Source organism: Stomoxys calcitrans, chromosome 4 (assembly GCF_963082655.1).
Source record: "Stomoxys calcitrans chromosome 4, idStoCalc2.1, whole genome shotgun sequence".
Taxonomy (NCBI): Eukaryota; Metazoa; Arthropoda; class Insecta; order Diptera; family Muscidae; genus Stomoxys; species Stomoxys calcitrans.
This window is the reverse complement of record NC_081555.1, coordinates 24,734,750-24,753,902: the sequence shown is the minus strand read 5'-3', so window position 1 is coordinate 24,753,902 and position 19,153 is coordinate 24,734,750. Positions and strand designations below refer to the sequence as shown.

Sequence of the window (19,153 nt, the reverse complement as noted above, 5' to 3'; positions counted from 1 at the left end):
AAGGTCCTTATGCCAAAAAGCGAGTGTTTGCATGTGAATGGCAAACCTATTTCCTTGTAACCAAAATCCTGGCCAACAATAAAGACATACCTTGGCAAGATTTACGATGTGTGATAAGAAGGAAGGAAAACATAAAACCCATAGATTTTTGACAAATGTTTTGAGAAACATGAGTAGACGATATAAGTATGGAGGGATTATGGAAATGTCAATTCTGGGCGAAAAATCAAATGCCGGTTTCATAGGCAAAGGGTTAAAAAGTATTTTGAAGGTGTTGGCTTGAAAATGATTGTAGTAAACAGATTATAGAAATGTTTTGTAATATGATTGGTATTTAATAGGCCTTGTTTTTGTTTTCTGATTTCTTTGCAGATCAAGCCTCTAGGGCCAGTGGAGACTATGCCGCAGCTCTGAATAATAATAACAGCAACAATGACGAGAACTCCCCCAGCAAAAATAGTTCAGCTAGTAGCCAAAATAACAACTCATCCTCCTCCAACAATACACCGAATTCAACGAATAATGCCGCAAATCAGCCAAACACCCCCACCAGACCCACACTATCGCCAGCCGAGCATGCAGCCGCGGCATTGGCCCATCATGCGGCCGCAGCTGCAGCAGCCCACCATGCACACTCGCACTCCCAGCATCATGGCCATCCTATGACGGCGCATCATGCGGCGGCTGCCGCCGCTGCAGCCCATCATCATGCCCATGCCCACAATCCCGCAGCACACCATGAAGCTTTCCTCAATGGTGCAGCCGGTGCAGGGGCAAATGGCCTGCTAGGCCATCACCCAGCCACAGGGCCAGATGGTGTGCTTCTGGGTCCCGCTGGTAGCAGTAAAAAGAAGAACAAACGTCGTCATGGTCGTACCATTTTCACAAGTAATCAATTGGAAGAGTTGGAAAAGGCATTCAAGGATGCCCATTATCCAGATGTCAGCGCTAGGGAATTGCTATCAATGAAAACTGGTTTAGCCGAAGATCGTATACAGGTAAGGTGATAAATTTTATGAACTTGAATTTACGGTCTCACCAAGACAAGCAGCACAGCAAAAAAAAAAAAAAGCTAACAGCAAACATTCAACTTCAATAAAGGAAATACCATGTAAGAAGAAGAATAATTTACAACAGGTTGTTGAACAGCACTGGTAGTTTATTTATAGAGATTGATTGAAACTTCTTACTGGCTGGCCATGCATAGTGTAGATGCTGCATGAATGCACAGGAAATGACTTTCATTTGAAATTCTATTAAGAAACTTTACAACCGTTCAACGTTCACCGTTCACCACCATAAAAGTATAGATTTAGAAAATTAAAATTTACAACTTTAATGATGTCATCAAAAGCCAAAGGCAATAGAAACCAAAAGACTGCAGGATGTTATCATGCAGCTAAAGGGATATATCATCATAAAACAAAAGTCGCTTACTCACTTACCTAAGACTTTGCGTATGGCCCTGAAGGCGTGGAAAAAAAACTGCAATGGTCTTCAGTTTTTTTTTCTTTTTGTAGTTACTGCCTGCTCTCACTTAGGCCACTTATACATAATGGCAAGCTGCATTAAGCAGCCATTATTCAACTCTTCCCTGGGCTATTCACCCATTATAAGCCTTCCTGCCTTACATCCATCATGAAATCAAGAACAATGCCAATCTTTTGTTTGGTTGAGCAGCATGGATGGTAGAATTGCATACATTATGGCGGTGGCAGTGGTAACAAGTTCTCATTCTCATTCTGAACATTGAAAAATTAGCAACGCCTTCGTAAATGCAAAATTTCATGTGTCACAGCCTGAACCCTACTGTGTTTTGCCAATGGAAAAAATGAAATTAAAATTCAATTAACTACAACAATTGCCAATATAGAGGAACTTGCTTGCATCACTGCTGCTGCTACTGCTGCTCGCGGAATGCATACATAGTATGAGTAAAGGGCTGCTGCTTGCTATTCAAATGCTCTTCAATTAAAAATTCCATAGATGCCCGAGAAAGGATTTGCTTTGGAATGATAAGTTTGTAAAAGAAACCCCTTTTTAGCTTAGAGCTGTAAGGCATCCGTAGCATACGCAGTCAAAGAGTTTATTGAATTCAAAAATGCTGCAGAGGCAGACACTCATCATACAAACTGCCGTTTGGGTAGTTGTTTGGAGATTTTATTACCAAAGGGCGTTGTTGTTGAATGACTACTTGCTTGCTTATAAATACACAAACTGCCATGCATACTATATGAGTACAAGTATGTATGCCAAAAAAAAAAAAGAAGTATGGCAAACGTAACGAAAAAATCAGCCATTAATTTGTACATTCGCTCGTCGTAACACAAAAGTTTTGAGTGTTTATTTTTTTCTCAACAAGTTTTCTTCCTTGGCTTTTCTGCTTAAAAAATCGCAATTTTCAAGGATAACTGGAGAGTGCATTGAAAGCTGTTTCCTTTCCTTGTTTCATGCTTAACGAAATACTACAGAAATATAAAAAAAAAAACAAACATGGCTGTCTTCATAATAAAGCAAGCACCAGCAACAACAACAACTACGGTAGTACTATGACATTCCCCCCCTGAAAAACAATGAAGTTGGAAAAAACGCGCCTGTGCAAGTTCAATGAAGAGAACATACATATTTGGTAATAAAACTTATAAGAAATATGTTTGCTTGTATATTGCCTTGTTGGGGAGCAACTTATGGGAATTTAAATTATTAATTTTTTTTCTTTTTACTTCTTTTTACTCGGTGGAGAAAATATTAAATTTGCTTGCACAACTTACTTGAGACAACTGGGTTTGTTTAAGGCACGTGCTCAACTGAGAGATTGAATGACATTGTTCATGATCTAGAATGTATGCCTACGCATACATACATATACATATGTGGCAATGAAGGCTCTTATGCTCTAATTTCGTGCATGAGCATGGCACAAAATAAATGTAAATGATAATCATCACCTTTAGCAGGCTAAGGTTAATTCAATTATGCGTGTATATTTGTAACATATATCATGGAATGATACAAATATCGGTATGATTAATTGCAACTCTTAAAGTGTCCAAATTGAAAGAATTCTTTCCAATGGGGGTTTAGCAAAAATGATTTGACGAATTTAAAAATAATGTAATCTGTCATGTCCACTATGGCCTGGCACCCTAATAATGCGGATCGTGTCATCCTCAGGAAAGGCTTTAATATCCTTCTTACACTGTTAGTGACCTTACCGTGCTGGTTTGTCATTGCCCTGATGGCAACTGTCCGTAAAGAGGTTTGCACTTGACGTTCTCGCGCTAATACCAAACCACCTCACGCATTCCGTGATTGTTCGGATCTCCCTTCTGCAGGACAGTATTCGGGCCAGGCAGTCGAAAACAGATCTCAGACCCTGGATTCTCATTGTAGACCCTTAGGTCACTCTGTTCTTTAGCTTTAATTCATCTGTATAGCTTGAACTTCCAGATGGTAATACCAGTGTGTAGTCAATCCAAGATTGTGCCGGTGGCGGCAGTGCCTCGCTGCTCCTTAAGTATCCGAGCGAATAGCAGGTTTATTACACTAAGCTATGAGAACCTTCAATAGCAGTGATGAATTATTCTACCCCATTTTTAAATAATGTAATCAGATCTATTGGAGGCCACCGTAGCGCAGAGGTTAGCAAGTCCGCCTATGACGCTGAAGGCCCGGGTTCGAATCCTGACGAATCCCCTTCTAATGCTGGCGACATTTGTGAGGTACTAGGCCATGTAAAAACTGCCCAAATGTTGTCGCATTGCGGCACGCCGTTCGGACTTGGCTATAAAAAAGGGAGGTCCGTTATCATTGAGCTAAAACTTAAATCGGACTGCACGCATTGATATGTGCGAAGTTTGCCCCTGTTCCTTAATGAAATGTTCATGGGCAAATTTGCATTTGCATTCGCAATCAGATCTATTTAGAATTCTATACGAGTTGTACTAGACTAAAAGTCCATGCTGGCTTTGGAGTATAATCTAAAGAACTGGCGCTGGACATGTTGGGAACATGACGTAGATCCTGCCAAGTGAAGCATATAAAACATAATACCAGGATGACAGTGGACATAAATATCTTCTCAGACTCTCAAGTTGCCATTCAATTTCTAGGAAATGCCCTCGATTGTCGCTGAACTCTCAACGCGGTTGCGGACCTGTTTAAATTTCACCTGTTCAGGTTGCCAGACTATAGAGCCACGCCACACGCCCTGTCTGCATTTCAAGGGGAACTGATATTTGTGGTTATGCTGTAGTACCTGGAAGCAAGTGCCTCCAGATATAGCCCAAAGGTCAATAGATCAAGTCAAAGCGCTTGACAAGGTGTTAGTTGTCTTAGTGACAACTTTCGCAAATGTGAGAAATTCTTAGACAGTATTCTTGGTCGATTCTATTATGGAAACCAGAGAGTAGTGGGAAAAGTTTTATATACAATATATATATATATATATTTTTTTTTATTGAAAATGCATTATGCATGTAAAGATGGCCGTCGCCTCTCGCCATATGCCGGGCTCCGTTTTTACGGGATAAAAATCCACTTTATCTCTGGGGATATATATATACCACCTGGGCACCGCTCTCTCTTTACTTCGAGGTGAGTCTCTTTGTGGCACTTACACCAAACGTCTTAGTGATCCTGCGCTCAGATGCTCTCTTCATATAACAGTCGCTATAACATTTACGTCACTTCAAGGTCTCTTTTTGTTGACCTGAGTATCTCTTCGTTGTAAGGTTTTATGCTCTTATTTTACCGATTTTCTCTTCTTGTCGCGCCCGGTGTCGCCCCAGCGGAAGACTGTGGTCTGCATCATCCACCACCACCACTTCTTCTTCTTAGATGCAGAATTGTGAGCTGCATTTTCCCATTCTGTGTAGGTACTCACAGAAGTATCCGTGTCCAGATATTGCCTACGTCACGTAGAAGTTTAAGTCGTTTTTCTTTCTTAATGATCCATTGTTGTATGTCGGGTATGAGCTAAAAGGTCCATCTGCTCTGTCAGAAATTTCTCATGTTCCTCATCAGTGAGTTGTATGCATTTCATAGAGGTTCTTTCGCAATTTGAAGCCCTCACACCTAAAGATTTCTGATGATGACCTCCCTCCTTACCAAGGTGTCGAAACGCATCAAATTATGGTTGGTGTGATATATCTCGTGTGGCATTCATTTTTCCATTGTATAACAATTTTCGATCATTAAGCTCCTCTCGAAAAAGAAATTAATACATCATTAGAAAACTGAACTTCGTCCTAACGGGCAAATAAAATTAGACGGCTGTTACAAAATAAGGATGACTGTAAACGGCTGTAACCAAAATAAGGATGACTCTCCAGGGTTAAAGCCTTTCTTGACGTCCAGCGTTGCTAGCAGGATAATGGATTTGCTACGAGGGTGCAGCCGTTGGCCTACTTCCACAACCTCAACTACATCCTTCAGGGGCCCTATTGTCGACTTCCCTGTGGGGAAGCCATGTTGCCGTCTCAAGAGTTCTCCTCCTGCTGCGATTGCTTTCGCGAGACTACATACACAGTGGCCTGTAAGATGATGGCGATTCTGGATCAACTTTCTCCTCGCTGAATAAACTAGATTTTGTTGTTTTCATGCATCTGGGAATATTTATTCCTTCTGACGGACATTTGTTACAGATGTCCAAAGTCATTTCTGGCCATTTCTCGGCGATGACCGGCGATGACCCATCGATAAGTATATGGATCGGCTTAGAATCACTTCCTGATTCGATTTAGCTATGTCCGTCTGTCTGTCTGTCCATGTATTCTTGTAATCAAGGTACAGGCCGCATTTGTTGTCCGATTTTCACAAAATTTTGAATAAGTCTCTTCTTTGGTCCAAGGGCGAACGCTATTGATTTAGAGAAAAAATCGGTCCAGATTTAGATATAGCTCCCATATATATCTTTCATCTGATATGCCCTTTTAAAGCTGTAGGAGCCACAATTTTGGTCCGATCCTTACAAAATTTGGCACAAAGCGTTTTTTTTTTGACGTCCCAATATGTGCGCAAAATTACATTGAAATCGGTCCAGATTTAGATATGGCTCCCATATATATCTTTCATCCGATATGCCCTTTTAAAGCTGTAGGAGTCACAATTTTAGTTTCATCCTTACAAAATTTGGCACAAAGTGTTTTTTTTTTGACGTCCCAATATGTGTGCAAAATTTCATCTGAATCGGATCAGATTTATATATAGCTCCCATATATATCTTTCATCCGATAAGGTATTTTAAGGCTGTAGAAGGCACAATTTTGGTCCGATCCTTACAAAATTTGGCACAGTGTTTCATTTAACTTGCCAATATGTGTGTAAAATTTCATTGAAATCGGTCCAGATTTAGGTATATCTCCCATATATATCTTTCATCCGATGTGTCCTTTTAAAACTGTAGAAGCCACAATTGTGGTCCGATCTTTACCAAATTTAGCATGAGATGTTTCGTTTGACGTCTTAATACGTGTGCAAAATTTCATCTAAATCGGTTCAGATTTTTATATCTCTCTTATATATATCTTTTATGCGTTTCAAATTTTAAGGCTGTAGAAGTCACAACTTTTGTACCAAGAAAATCGTACAAGGTTCTATTCGATATTTCAATAGGTATGCAAAATTGAAGTCTGCATATATTTAGATATAAGTGCTATATATTAATGCAAGTATTACGTAAACTCGGTGGTGTAGGGTATTATATAATCGGCTCCGCCCGAATTTTGCCTTTCCTTACTGGTTCGTTACGACTTTGTATCCAAATATCCAGGAATCTTGGTTGAGGTAATCTCTTAGATCTTCCAATTCCTCTCTTTGGCTTTTGGTAATGACGCTCTCGAGTGCATTTTTGCCTCCTTTTATTGGGTATGCTCTACTTCTGCTGCGCCCCTGCGTTTAGCTCTGGTGTACTCACGCCTTTCTGAGTTCCTTAATTCTAGGCATTGCCTTATCACATCCCTTAATAATAAAGGACATGATGCGACTCGCTGCTATTTAGGTGTTTTCGCTGGATTCAGATTTTTGTTCTTTAACTTCATATTCATTGACTAGCATTTCAGTCTAACTCATCGTGTCCGTCCGTCTTGACAGGTTACGAATCTCGGATGTTGTCTCGAGAAAAATGAAAATATGGAATATCTGCTATATGCGTAGGCCACCGTAGCGCAGAGGTTAGCATGTCCGTCTATGATGTTAAACGCCTGGTTTCGAATCCTGGCGAGACCATCAGAAAAAAATGTCAGCGGTGGTTTTCCCCTCCTAATGCTGGCAACATTTGTGAGGTACTATGCTATGTAAAACTTTTCTCCAAAGAGGCACGCCGTTCGGACTTGGCTATAAAAAGAAGGCCCCTTATCATTGAGCTTAAACTTAAATCCGACTGCACTTATTGATATGTGAGAAGTTTGCCCCTGTTCCTTAGAGGAATATTCATGGGCAAAATTTGCATTTGCTATTTGCGTGTTCCCTACTAACAAGTAGAAAGATTTTCAGTTTAGATTCTTAGATTTCCTTGAAGCCTTGTCTGAATTAGCGGATGTGAATATTGCAAGTTATATAAAGGAACTATGAACTATGTATAGGAACTACATGCCATACTTTCGTCTCTCGTTACTGAGGAATTCAAAGGACTAGATTACTAGATGTCAAAACCTTAAATGGAAAAGTCTGATTCTTGCAAATCATATGTTTTTTGGTCCTAAGCATCAGCTGATTGTGACATGCCAAGCCTTTTACTCGAGAATCATGCACATTGCACAATCAGACTGTAAGGTTTCTAGTACCTTAACAGTTTCTTTCGAATCAAATGGATTTTTTCCTGCCTCATTCTCTCCTTGAATTTTGTTTGCAGTTTTAAAACATGGGAACATTTGCAAGTTATTTAGCTTTTTAAAGTGATTTGGTTTGTTAAAATATGTGAACTATATGGCATACTTTCGTCTCTCGTTGATGGGGAATCACAAAGGAGTAGATTACTAGATGTCAAAACCTTAAAAGGAAAAGCCTGATTCTGGCAAATCAGCTGTTCTGGTCTTAAGCATCAGCTGATTGTGATATGCCAAGCCTATTAATCGAGAATCATGTACATCGCAAAATCAGGCTGTAAGGTTTCTAGTACCCAAAGTTTCATAATGCATAAATTTACCATTTTACTCACTACATATCAGATTTTTCCCTGCCTCATTCTCTCCTTGAGTTTTGTTTGCAGTTTAAAAGCATTTTTGAATGCATTTAAAAGCATTAATGCATTTATTTTTGAACTCTAGCGACAATACACCCTTCCTTTATAGAGGCTTAAGGAAGAAAACTCTTTTAGAATTATGTTTGCATTGAATATAAATTTCAGTAAAGCTAATTTCAGCAGGTTCTTTTCTCAGAACAATAAATGGAACAAATTTTAGGGTGCAGCCTTTGTTTGAAGTATTTTGAACAAATGTTTGGTCTTTTGGTATTCAATCATACTTAACCGTATGTCAAAATTTTGTCCACAATGGTTTTGTTTGAAGTTTTCGCCAAGTGGAAAACATTAAAACCTTTAATGTAAGGAAATATTACAAAAGTTTCAATTTTATGTTCCTATAAAAGGCCTTTCTCAATGGGATTTGAAGTAAAATCATTTAAAAGCTTCAAAGGCTAAGATTTTTTTAAAGCTAAAAACAACAATCTGGCTTTTAACATTCAATATTCCGTTTTTGTATTTAAAAAAAAGGTTCTTAGTTCATTACACTGACTATTAAAACTCAAGATTTCCTTAAAATTCCCTTTTAAAATTAAAAAAAAAATTGAGACTTGCTAAATTTCCATTTTAATGCTTCTTTTTCTAAGTGGTTGACAATGAGAGAAAATCTCCATAACAGGATAATAACATAATTGTAATTATAAGCATTGCTGTCATTGTTGGGCATATCCTTTTTTTCGCATAACCTGACGAGCGACTTTTAATTTCCCTCCATAGAAGGTTTTTTTGTTTTGTTTAGCCTTTCTTCTGCAACTCTGTTTTCCGGTGATTTTCATATCAACGATGCTACCATTAATTATTTACTTTGGTATTTTGCATTAATTTGTATAATGAGCTGTTAATTTTTGTTGCAACAACGCCAAGCAACGACCAGAACATTGACTGAGAGAAAAAACACGTCAGAAGTGAATGTGAAAGCAAGGATTAAAATTGCATAATTATGTAATTAACATTTAAAGCAAAAAGTAACAAAAAAAAAGGTAAAGCAAAGTGAAAAAAACGAAAACGTTAATAAAAACAAGCCATTGAGAGCTAACAAAGGTTATGATGAAATTATGCAGTCAAGGGTATCAACAATAAATGTAACGAAACAAAACAAAAACGAAGCCAAACAATACAAGTGCTTAATAGCCAGACAAAATTTGCATTTTGATTGTACCAAACCATGTGGTGGGTACTTTTTTGTTGAGCATGATACTTGCAAAGGACATTTATCATTGAATTAGATTTTCGCCTAATGTTTTTACTGCTATTTATGCACCATTTCACCCACTCAAGCGAAAGAAATGTGATGACGATGATGATGAGGTTGATGATGAGGAGCTTTAACGCCTTACGTTATGATTGTGCTCAAGCTATGGACACACTGAACACCTTCAAAATGCAACTCTGCATTGAGATATACCTAATGAGGGCTATACACTTTGGGAATGGGGAGTTGTAAAACCAGTTTTTAGTACTACATATATAAATATGAAGAAATCTGCGAGTTACCAGCTGTTATTACTAAAGTCTGGATTTTTATGCAAAATAGAAATATTGTCATCTATTATTTGGCAACTTCACTGATATTTTGTTATAAAATTTATCTTTTCGAAGTTTCAAAGTCATTATATGCTTAGAAACTTAAATGTTATTGCAAATTTGTTCTATTTTGCATTCATTCTTTATTTACGTTCTCTTCTATTTTCGTCATTTTTAATCGGCGCATTTTTAATGATCATGGGGCCTTTCCACTTTCTGCTTTCGGCAAGTGGACTAACGTTCTATTATTCAACCATCTTATTTACCATTAAGGATATCAACTCGTTTTTACACTCATTATGTTTTTACGTTTTCTCCTATTCGTGACATGGCTTTTCTGCACATTTTGACATGCTCAATGTTCATGGGGCTTTTTCACTTTTTGTTTTCGGCAAGTGACTTAACCTTCTTTGTTCAGCCATGGTATCAAATCAGGATTCACTAATAGAAGGTTAGGTCACATGTAAAAACATAAAGTGGATAGGCCCCATAAACATCATTAAGGATGTCAAATCTGACGATTGAAAATGTCATCATATAGGAGAAACGTAAACAAAGAATGAATGTAAAAAGAGAACAAGTTGACATCCTCAATGCCAAGTACTGTCAAATATTAAAAAAAAGTATATCGGCTGATCGCTTGGCTTAACCTTATTCAGTGAATCCTGGTATCAAATCAAGATTCACAAAATAATGTTGGGGAGACCATCTGCCTAACATAATTTTTTTATGATTTTTTGACAACTTTTCCTTTGTTTACATTCATGTTTTTATTTACGTTGCCTCCTATTTGTGGCATTTTGAGATTCTTAATGTTCATGGAACATTTCCACTTTTCTACAAGTAATGTAACCTTCATTTTATGAGTCCAAGTACTATTACTGTTTTTTATTTTAGTAGTAGCCGATTCGGGGCCGCTCCGCAGCGCCTTCTTGAACGCTCTTATACCTTTTACTTGAGCCTTATATTGTAATGGTCGATATATAAGCCTTGTTTTGGTATAGTTTTATGATGGGGACGTTTTGCCCCGAATGTGGATATCGAATTCGTGTCATTGAAACGCGGAGGTAAGCAAGTCCGCAAATGATGCTAAACGCCTGGGTTCAAATCCTGGCGAGAACATTGCAAAAATGTTAAGTGGTGGTTATCCCTTCCCAATGCTGGATGTGTCGCACTGCGGAAAGCCGTTGAGACTTGGCTATAAAAAGGAGGTCCGTTATCATTGAGATTAAACTGAGAATCGGACATGTGAGAAATTTGGCTGTGTTCGTTAATGTAATGGTCATGGGCAAACTTTTACTCTACTCCCTTATACCTTTCTTTAGACTCCTGTATAGTAGTGGTTAAATATGTCCGGTTTGGGGCGTACTTTGGATGTGAGGTGGCCACCTCACTTAAAATAAACATTAGCTTCGTGCTATACTCTCAAATATTTTTTATAAGAGCCCAATATTACCATCGTCGGTAAATAAGTCCTGTTTCATTTCATCCCTATATTGTCGCGATTGGTCTATATTTCCATTTGACGGTGAGTACTTTGGGGGTGGAATGATACCACAGACATTTCGCTCAATATCGTGCTCTACTCCAAAATACCTCTCATTTAAGCTCATAATTGCCCTGGTCAACAAAAATATGTACTGTTTGAAGGGCGTTTTGGGGCTGAAGCTGGCACTCCACCACTTTGTCCTAAAAATAGTTATCAAATTCGTTATTTACTCCAAAAACCTTTCATTTGAGCCCCATATTGATATGTTCGAGAAATTAATACACTGGGGCTCACCCACCCCAAAGCATTTGAGTCCTACATTGTCTGTGTTTTAAGAAGGTTAAGCGCCACCTAAATTCCCTTAACACAAATTTGAATGTCATTTTCCCAATCTACTCCCAAATTGTTTTCAGTTGAGACCTATATAGTCATAGTCGTCTAATATCCCCATTTGGCGGGCTTTTGGGTGTGGGAAAACCACCCATTACATAGATTAATTTTTTTTCACATATTTGTAATCTACCTCCGAATACCTTTCATTTAAGTTCCATATTGACATGAATGTCCAATATGTCTGTCTAGGGGAGTTTTGGGTTTGGAACGGCTAGGTACTGAGACACAATTTTTCATACCAAATTTGTATACTACTCCCCAATACCTTTCATTTGATACCCATATTGTTCCGATCGGTCCACTTTTGTAGTATTTTGGGGTAAGGGGGAGGGTGCGCCCCCTTTCCGATATCGAAAAATTATATAGTGTATGTTTACTTCCAGACCAACCTACACAATCTGGGAAAATTTGGAGAAAATCGATTTTGCCGTTCTTCAGTCTATACAGAACAAACAAATAGACCCAGTCTCTTACAGATGTGATTGGCTAATATGCCCATTTGGGACTTTTTGGCGGATTCGTAATCTACCACCAGATACCTTTCTTTTATACCCCATATTGATAGGAATGTCCAATTTGCCGGCTTGCTGGACCAAAGGGCGACTTCCTGGTAGGTGAATTTTTAATACCATATTCGTATTCGGGGTGGGGTAACCCCCTATTCTTCTACCTGATTTTGTATACCAGATTCGTAATCTACCACCAGATACCTTTCATTTATGCCCCATATTGATAGGAACGTTCAATTTGCCGGCTTGCTAGACCCAAGGGCGACTTGCTGGTAGGTGAATTTTTAATACCATATTCGTATTCTACTCTTCAATACCTTTCATTTGAAACCCATATTGTTGTGTTGGTGTTTTTGGGGTAACGGGGGAGGGTCCGCCCCCTTCCGATATCAACAAACTATAAAGCCTATTCCTCTTTCCTGCTCACTTACCACTACACTTTGCGCCGATATTTTATCCAGAACATCGGACTTGCACTGAATAGGACTAAAATAAAACGCATCATACATATGTAGGGGAATAATTGCAAGTAATCGGATGTTAGCGCATATTATCGACACATAGCGGCCCATTAACGTTTTTGGTATATACAATTACTAAAAAAACAGACCCTTTGCCGTTTGTTTAAAGCACTGAATATTATGGACTATTATTTTGGGGCTGGCTTGGACATACCAAAATGTAAGTAATACATCTAGGAGTAAGGGGCATATTTTCATCTTTCATAGATATATGATATATTTATGGAAGATGAAAATATACCATATATCCAAGTGTGAGTTACACTCTTAGGAGTGAGGGGCATATTGTCATTTGTAGTGGAAATGATTTGTTATAGTTGTTATTTTTAGTATTTATGATGGTGTTAAAAACAATTATACATGCAAATAGCATCATTCTCCCATTATCAATTATCAAATAGTCACCCCTAAACATCGGTATCATCCTGATAAGCGTTTTCTACCGCTATTATTACAAATAACCTTTAAAAAATCACTGCAGTTGTTGGCCGTAATAGATTCGAATTCAATTTTTTTTTTGGTGCTTCATTGTACTATAATCCACCCTCTTCTCAACTTAACTTTGCTAACAGGGTAACAAAAAATAAACTCCAAACAAACTACAAATCTCTTGGGTATTTTTTGCTCAGGCAACTAGCAAGGGCACGCGTTAACACTTGAAATTGTGGGAACCAAACTTCCTGGCTTCTTCTTTTATTTATGTTGCTACAACATAAGATTAAGTTGTCCCCAAGGATTTGTACGGCCTGGCTTGTGCCATGCCGTAATGGAAATGCAACAAATTGAAAATTGACCGTTTAATGTCATGTAGCAGCAGTGAGCACAAGTACTTCACAGACAAGTAGACAAGCAACGCCTTCTTTGCCAAGCGAGTAAAGTGTTTAAATTTAATGTAATTAGTTTTGGGAATTAGCGGCTAACGGTGGCGGAGTACTTGAAAACAAGTTTTTGAGTTGTTGGTTGTTTATTTGGCCGTTTCAGCGAATGCTTTAAGTAGTGGGTGTGTTTTGTGCTGACATGGTAGTTTGATACATTTGATAAATTAATATGAGAATATGCCAAAAAAAAACATTCCATTAGCTTAAATGGACTAGACGAAAAATAGAAAAAAAATCATTTTTATAAACTATTGGGTTGCCCAAAAAATAATTGCGGATTTTTTAAAAGAAAGTAAATGCATTTTTAATTAAACTTAGAATGAACTTTAATCAAATATACTTTTTTACACTTTTTTTCTAAAGCAAGCTAAAAGTAACAGCTGATAACTGACAGAAGAAAGAATGCAATTACAGAGTCACAAGTTGTGAAAAAATTTGTCAACGCCGACTATATGAAAAATCCGCAATTACTTTTTGGGCAACCCAATATTTAAATTTTTTTAAGTGGGAATTTGGGAGAATATGGTGAACATTGGCGAAAAAAACGATGTGATGAAAGAAAGAACAAATTTTACCTACTTCCGTTCGATGGTAGGTTAGGTCTTTTTGGAAGAGGATGATATCAAAACATAGTATTGATAAGCATGGCCCATAGTGATTCCTCAATCTTCTGTCTGCTTCAGCCGCAAGTTTTGCACCGGATTCCATCTCTAGTCATGTAGTCTAAGACAATCCGCCAACGTACTTTCTCATACCATTTAGATGCCAGCATGAAATCCTTAAGTTATTCTGAATGTACCCCTCTTAGCTCTAGTACCTGGTTAGGGCAAACTTAAATATGATAAAATGGGAGTAACAAGGATATATAATATGATGAATCGATATGGAGGATATAATGAACGTGACAGAGGAGTTCGTTACTGCTACATAAACTCTGAGAATTATAGAGAAAAACAAGCCAGTCTGCGTGGAAGTCACTTACGAATTCAAAAGAATTATTGGAATGACCGGCTGGTAAGTCTTCTGACCTAGCTATCTTAAGGACTGTATTTCTTGGGTTAAATACAGGATTTAGCCGGTCCCATTCCCCTACAGACATACCCTTAGGTCATAAATTTGCTTGCCAACATGATAATGCTAGGATTTCTGTACTTTTAACATATCCCTTTACCTTACTCCATTCCATCTCCCAAAATTGCTTCAAGTCGGTAATAGTGTCTGATCATTATCTTTAAAACCTTCTTGCGACATCGTATGTTGGCATAGAAAGAAAGCGAGATCAATGCTTTTGGCTACGTTTGATGTGAAGAACGCTTCCAACGGTCTATGGTGGAAAGACGTGATAGACCCTGGTATTTTAAACGAAGGAAGTTTAAAATACCAGGTACCTTTTAAAAGATACCTTAGAGATGTAACTTTCGTCTACGACACGAGTTCTGGAACGAAGAAATTACAGATTTCGTCAAGAGCAGCTGAGATGTCCATCCTGGGCCCGGACCTGTGGAACATCAGCCACAATGGCATCCTTAGGGTGGAATTGCTTGACGAGACTTTTCTCGTTTGCTACGCAGACGACATTGCAGCAGTCATGCCGACGAAAAACATGGAGGAGGCATAGCGCTAAAGGAACGGGCTACACGAAAGCATACTAGAGTTGACCACACACCAAACTAAACTATTTTTTTTAACCAGATGGTCAGATGTGAATTGACCACGTAGTCATGACTACAAAAAAAAACGGTTAGTTACCTTGAAATTCGACTGGATTCCAAATTGACATTCGTTTCGCAGATAAACTTCTCTACTCGAAAAGCGATAGGAATCATGACCCAACTGAGTAGTATTATGGCGAAAATATTAGGGCCCATGCGAAAAAAGGAGGAAATTTTTAAAAGAAGCCTGTAACACCATCATCCTTTTATACGGGTGCGAAATCTGGGCAGGTAGACTTAATTTTAGGCACAGAGCACAACGGCTGATTAGTGTTTAGCGAACCTCCGCACTAAGGATGGCATTGGCACATGGGGCCGTTTCGACTGTTGCGATGCAGATAGAAGCAAGAATGACACCACTAGACCTGCAAGCCGATGAGCGTTCTGCACTTTTCAAAGCGAGAGTAAACCTTCCCAAGACTAGGGAAATGATATCAGAGACGAGATGACAAGAAAATGGCAGATATTTTCTTCCACTGCACACGATGGGAGGAATCACGCGCGTCCCATGAAGTCCAAATAGCGCCAATAACTGCGGAAAGCGTTGTGGACAAAATAGATGTTTTTTTCCATTGTACACGATGGGAGGAACCAAGCACATGCCAAAGTCTAGATAGCATCCATAACAGCGGAAATCCTTGTGGACAAAATGATCGGAAGTATTGACAACTGCACTGCAATAGCAAGATAATCCGAATACGTCCTAAAACGAGAGAAAGTGATCTCAACGTTAACAGATTGGACCCAAGCGATGGACTGGACGAAGGTGTAAGGACCGATTTGAGAGCCATTTCGACTTTTATTGGTAATAAGGTGGGTTTATAGTCGATAGGTGGACTGTAACCCGACACAAAGGCGACGACTTATGTGCATTAGACTGTTCCAAAAAACCTAAAGTTTTTTTTTGAAACGCATACCCTCCATGTTTTTCCTTTTGATCCCAATAAGCAAAATACGAAATATTATAGCGATCGGTTAAGCCCAAAAACAAAATCTCGTCGTCCTCCCCACATACGCTAAATATAGCGTCACTTGCCCCAGCTGTCGTTTGCAGACTATATAGTGATCACCTTGGAAGCCGAGTAGGTAGCGTGCTCGGATAACCAGTGCGGGCGTCGTGGGTTCGATTCCGACTCGAGGCCTGGGCTGTCGCTACTGTGGTATTTCAATGGACTTGAAATCGGAGTGCCCAATACGATTTTTCTGGGCACATCCCTAATACTCGTCGCACAGTGGGATAGACCGAAAAAAAACTACAAAAAAAATGTGCCGTGTAAGAACGGGTAGAAGTATCTCTTTGAAATTTGGAATTGTTACAACTGAGGAGTTAGCGAGATGGTGTGAAAAATTTGAAATTTGGAATTGTTACAACTGAGGAGTTAGCGAGATGGTGTGAAAAATTTGAAGGCCTTTAATTGTCAGGGCGTCATTTGGCAGGCCCCTAAAGTTGGTCACCTCGGTATTTCGTATTGAATTTTTGCACACAATCTCGTTAACACCTCAGCTCTAACCATTCCAAATTTTAAAGAGATATCTTTACCCGTTCTCACATGGCATATTTTTTACTAGTGTTTTTGGTTCTATCCTACTATGCGTCGCGTTGCCGAATAAAGCTTGAAGTCTTGCCAGTGTATCATCGACAAACTTCTGCGCCTAGACTTTTTTAGAGAGAAAAAAATCATCACGAGTCCTGTATTTATGTCATTATACGAATCGACGAATCTGGTAAAAATACCCCTTTTGTGAACTGCAGAAGTTAAATCTCGATTGATATCAAGATATGTCCTATCTTCAAACTTCATTTGCCTAAAATATAAATACCTCCTCCAAAAAAAAACTTTTTTTTTAATTTCTAAAAAAATGGCATTTTTAGAGTAAAAATCGGAATATTGGTACTTTGTCATTTTTTAAGCTAAATATCGACAAAATGCCGAAAAATCGGCAAATCTCACAGCCCTGGTTTAGCGTCATAGGCGGATATGTTAACACCTGCGCTACAGTGGCCTCTGTTTTGCTATTTTTTGATCCAAACAGCTGGTTTTCATAAAACAGCCATTCGATGCTGCAGCGAAAAAAATCGCCAGTAGAAAAATCGCAAGCTCTCGACAGTCAAACTCTCAAAATTTTGCTCGCTCTCTTCTGCTGGCAAATGAAGTACGAGAGCGACTTTCATAGTGTAAACGTGCTTTAAACTTCTATTGTAGCTATGTTCAGTATCATAAAAAAACATATGTTACGGAGGCAGTGTTCAGTAAGCATGGATCCAGCATTTAAAGTGCGTTGCATGCATTCCTATAATTCCCGTATTGCTTTGGATTATTTGAATAAATGAACAAGTTTTTCCTTTAATCTCCCAAAGGAGAGTTTTCCCGATTTTTTTTTAAATTAAATATACTAAACTTAGTAAAGCTGTTATATTTTTATTGTTTAAATTGATAAAAACTCGAGATTCTACAAAAATGTTACGAATATTTTCCAATTACAATTTCTTTTTCAATTTTTGTTATTTAATTGCAATTCTTGCTGGCCAAGGTAGGCTTAATGATGATGATGATGATGATAACAGCTAAGACTTCCGTTTTATTTTTCAAATTTCTCCATTTGATCATTTGTATGAATTTAATGAAAGCAAAGACAAATCCACAATTTAGAAGCCAAAAAATAATGAACTGCAAACAAAGAAGCAAAAGGAAATGAATCTCAACATTTTTTTTTTTTTTTTTTCAAATAACACAACAAGCATAAACAAGGCAGCGAACAAAAACAAAATCCTATAAATATTTGCCCAATATTTGCACTGGAAATTTCACAATAAACACATATAATACCCAAAATATTTTTACATTTTCGGGTGTGAGAAGTGAATTTGGATAGAAATGATGTGTCCGTCCCGAATGTATAAGTAAACAACACATCAGAATATTTGACTGGCTACGACAATGGTCATGCTGAAGATGATGACGATATGATGATGGACCATTAGTTGAGTTTCAATGCCTATGCAGCAAGCAAGCAGGCAGGCAGGCAGTCAGGCAACCTGGCTGCCTAGCTGGTCACTGGGCATTGTGCTGTGTGAAACATGAGCGTTTTATAATTTAATTTAAAAATAAAAGAACATGTTAAGCCGCATATCCCATATTCAAACCTACAAACCGATACTACACCTATTTGCTTGCAAATACTGCTCCTCATACGTAAATTCCAAATCCAATGAATGACCAATTGCAAAGGGAAACAGGCCAACAACGCAATCAGTAGTAGTGGTGAATAGGAAGCATGCGATAACGCATATATATGTGTGTGTGTGTGTATGTAGGTATATTTACCCCAAAAACAGGATATAACAAGGATGAAAATAAAATTCATTTACGCATACATGCAGGCCCACACACATGCATACATTACAGAGCAAGGTACAATGAAATTGTATGTGTGTATGAACCCATACATACTTACACCATTTTCAGTGACCTTTATACATATGTATATATAAAACATATCAATGTATATATATGCGCATCCTTTCATAGGTAGTGTGTATTGGTGTTTGCTTATATGTACATTTGTAATCGTATAAGCCTGCATTCATGTACATGCAGTAGCTACATAAATAAATTCCGTGTTTCATTAATATGAATGGGATTTCTGTTGTCGAAAACAAAAACTACATAACTTTTTTCACTTAATTGAATATCAAATTACAATGTGTTTGTGTGTACTTGCCTGCTGTATGTTTATTTAATTTGTTCTTTTTTTTTTTTGTTGGTACAGATTTTTTGTTTCTTTATTTGGTTTCTTTCAAAACTCATATGCATTCATAATTGTATGATCGGTATGATGATGGCCATATGTGCATGCCTACCGTAAGGCATGAAATGACATTGGGCA

The 19,153-nt window shown here is 38.1% G+C and overlaps 1 protein-coding gene across 1 annotated transcript in view; it reads left to right on the top strand.

The window, feature by feature from the left end:
* The window catches only part of LOC106082926 (homeobox protein Hmx), a 71,800-nt gene that overhangs the window by 44,461 nt on the left and 8,186 nt on the right, over positions 1 to 19,153 (top strand). The window contains exon 2 of the mRNA XM_013245686.2: positions 373 to 998. Within this exon, the coding sequence (XP_013101140.2) occupies positions 373 to 998 (626 nt within the window). The remainder of the gene's footprint in view (positions 1 to 372; positions 999 to 19,153) is intronic.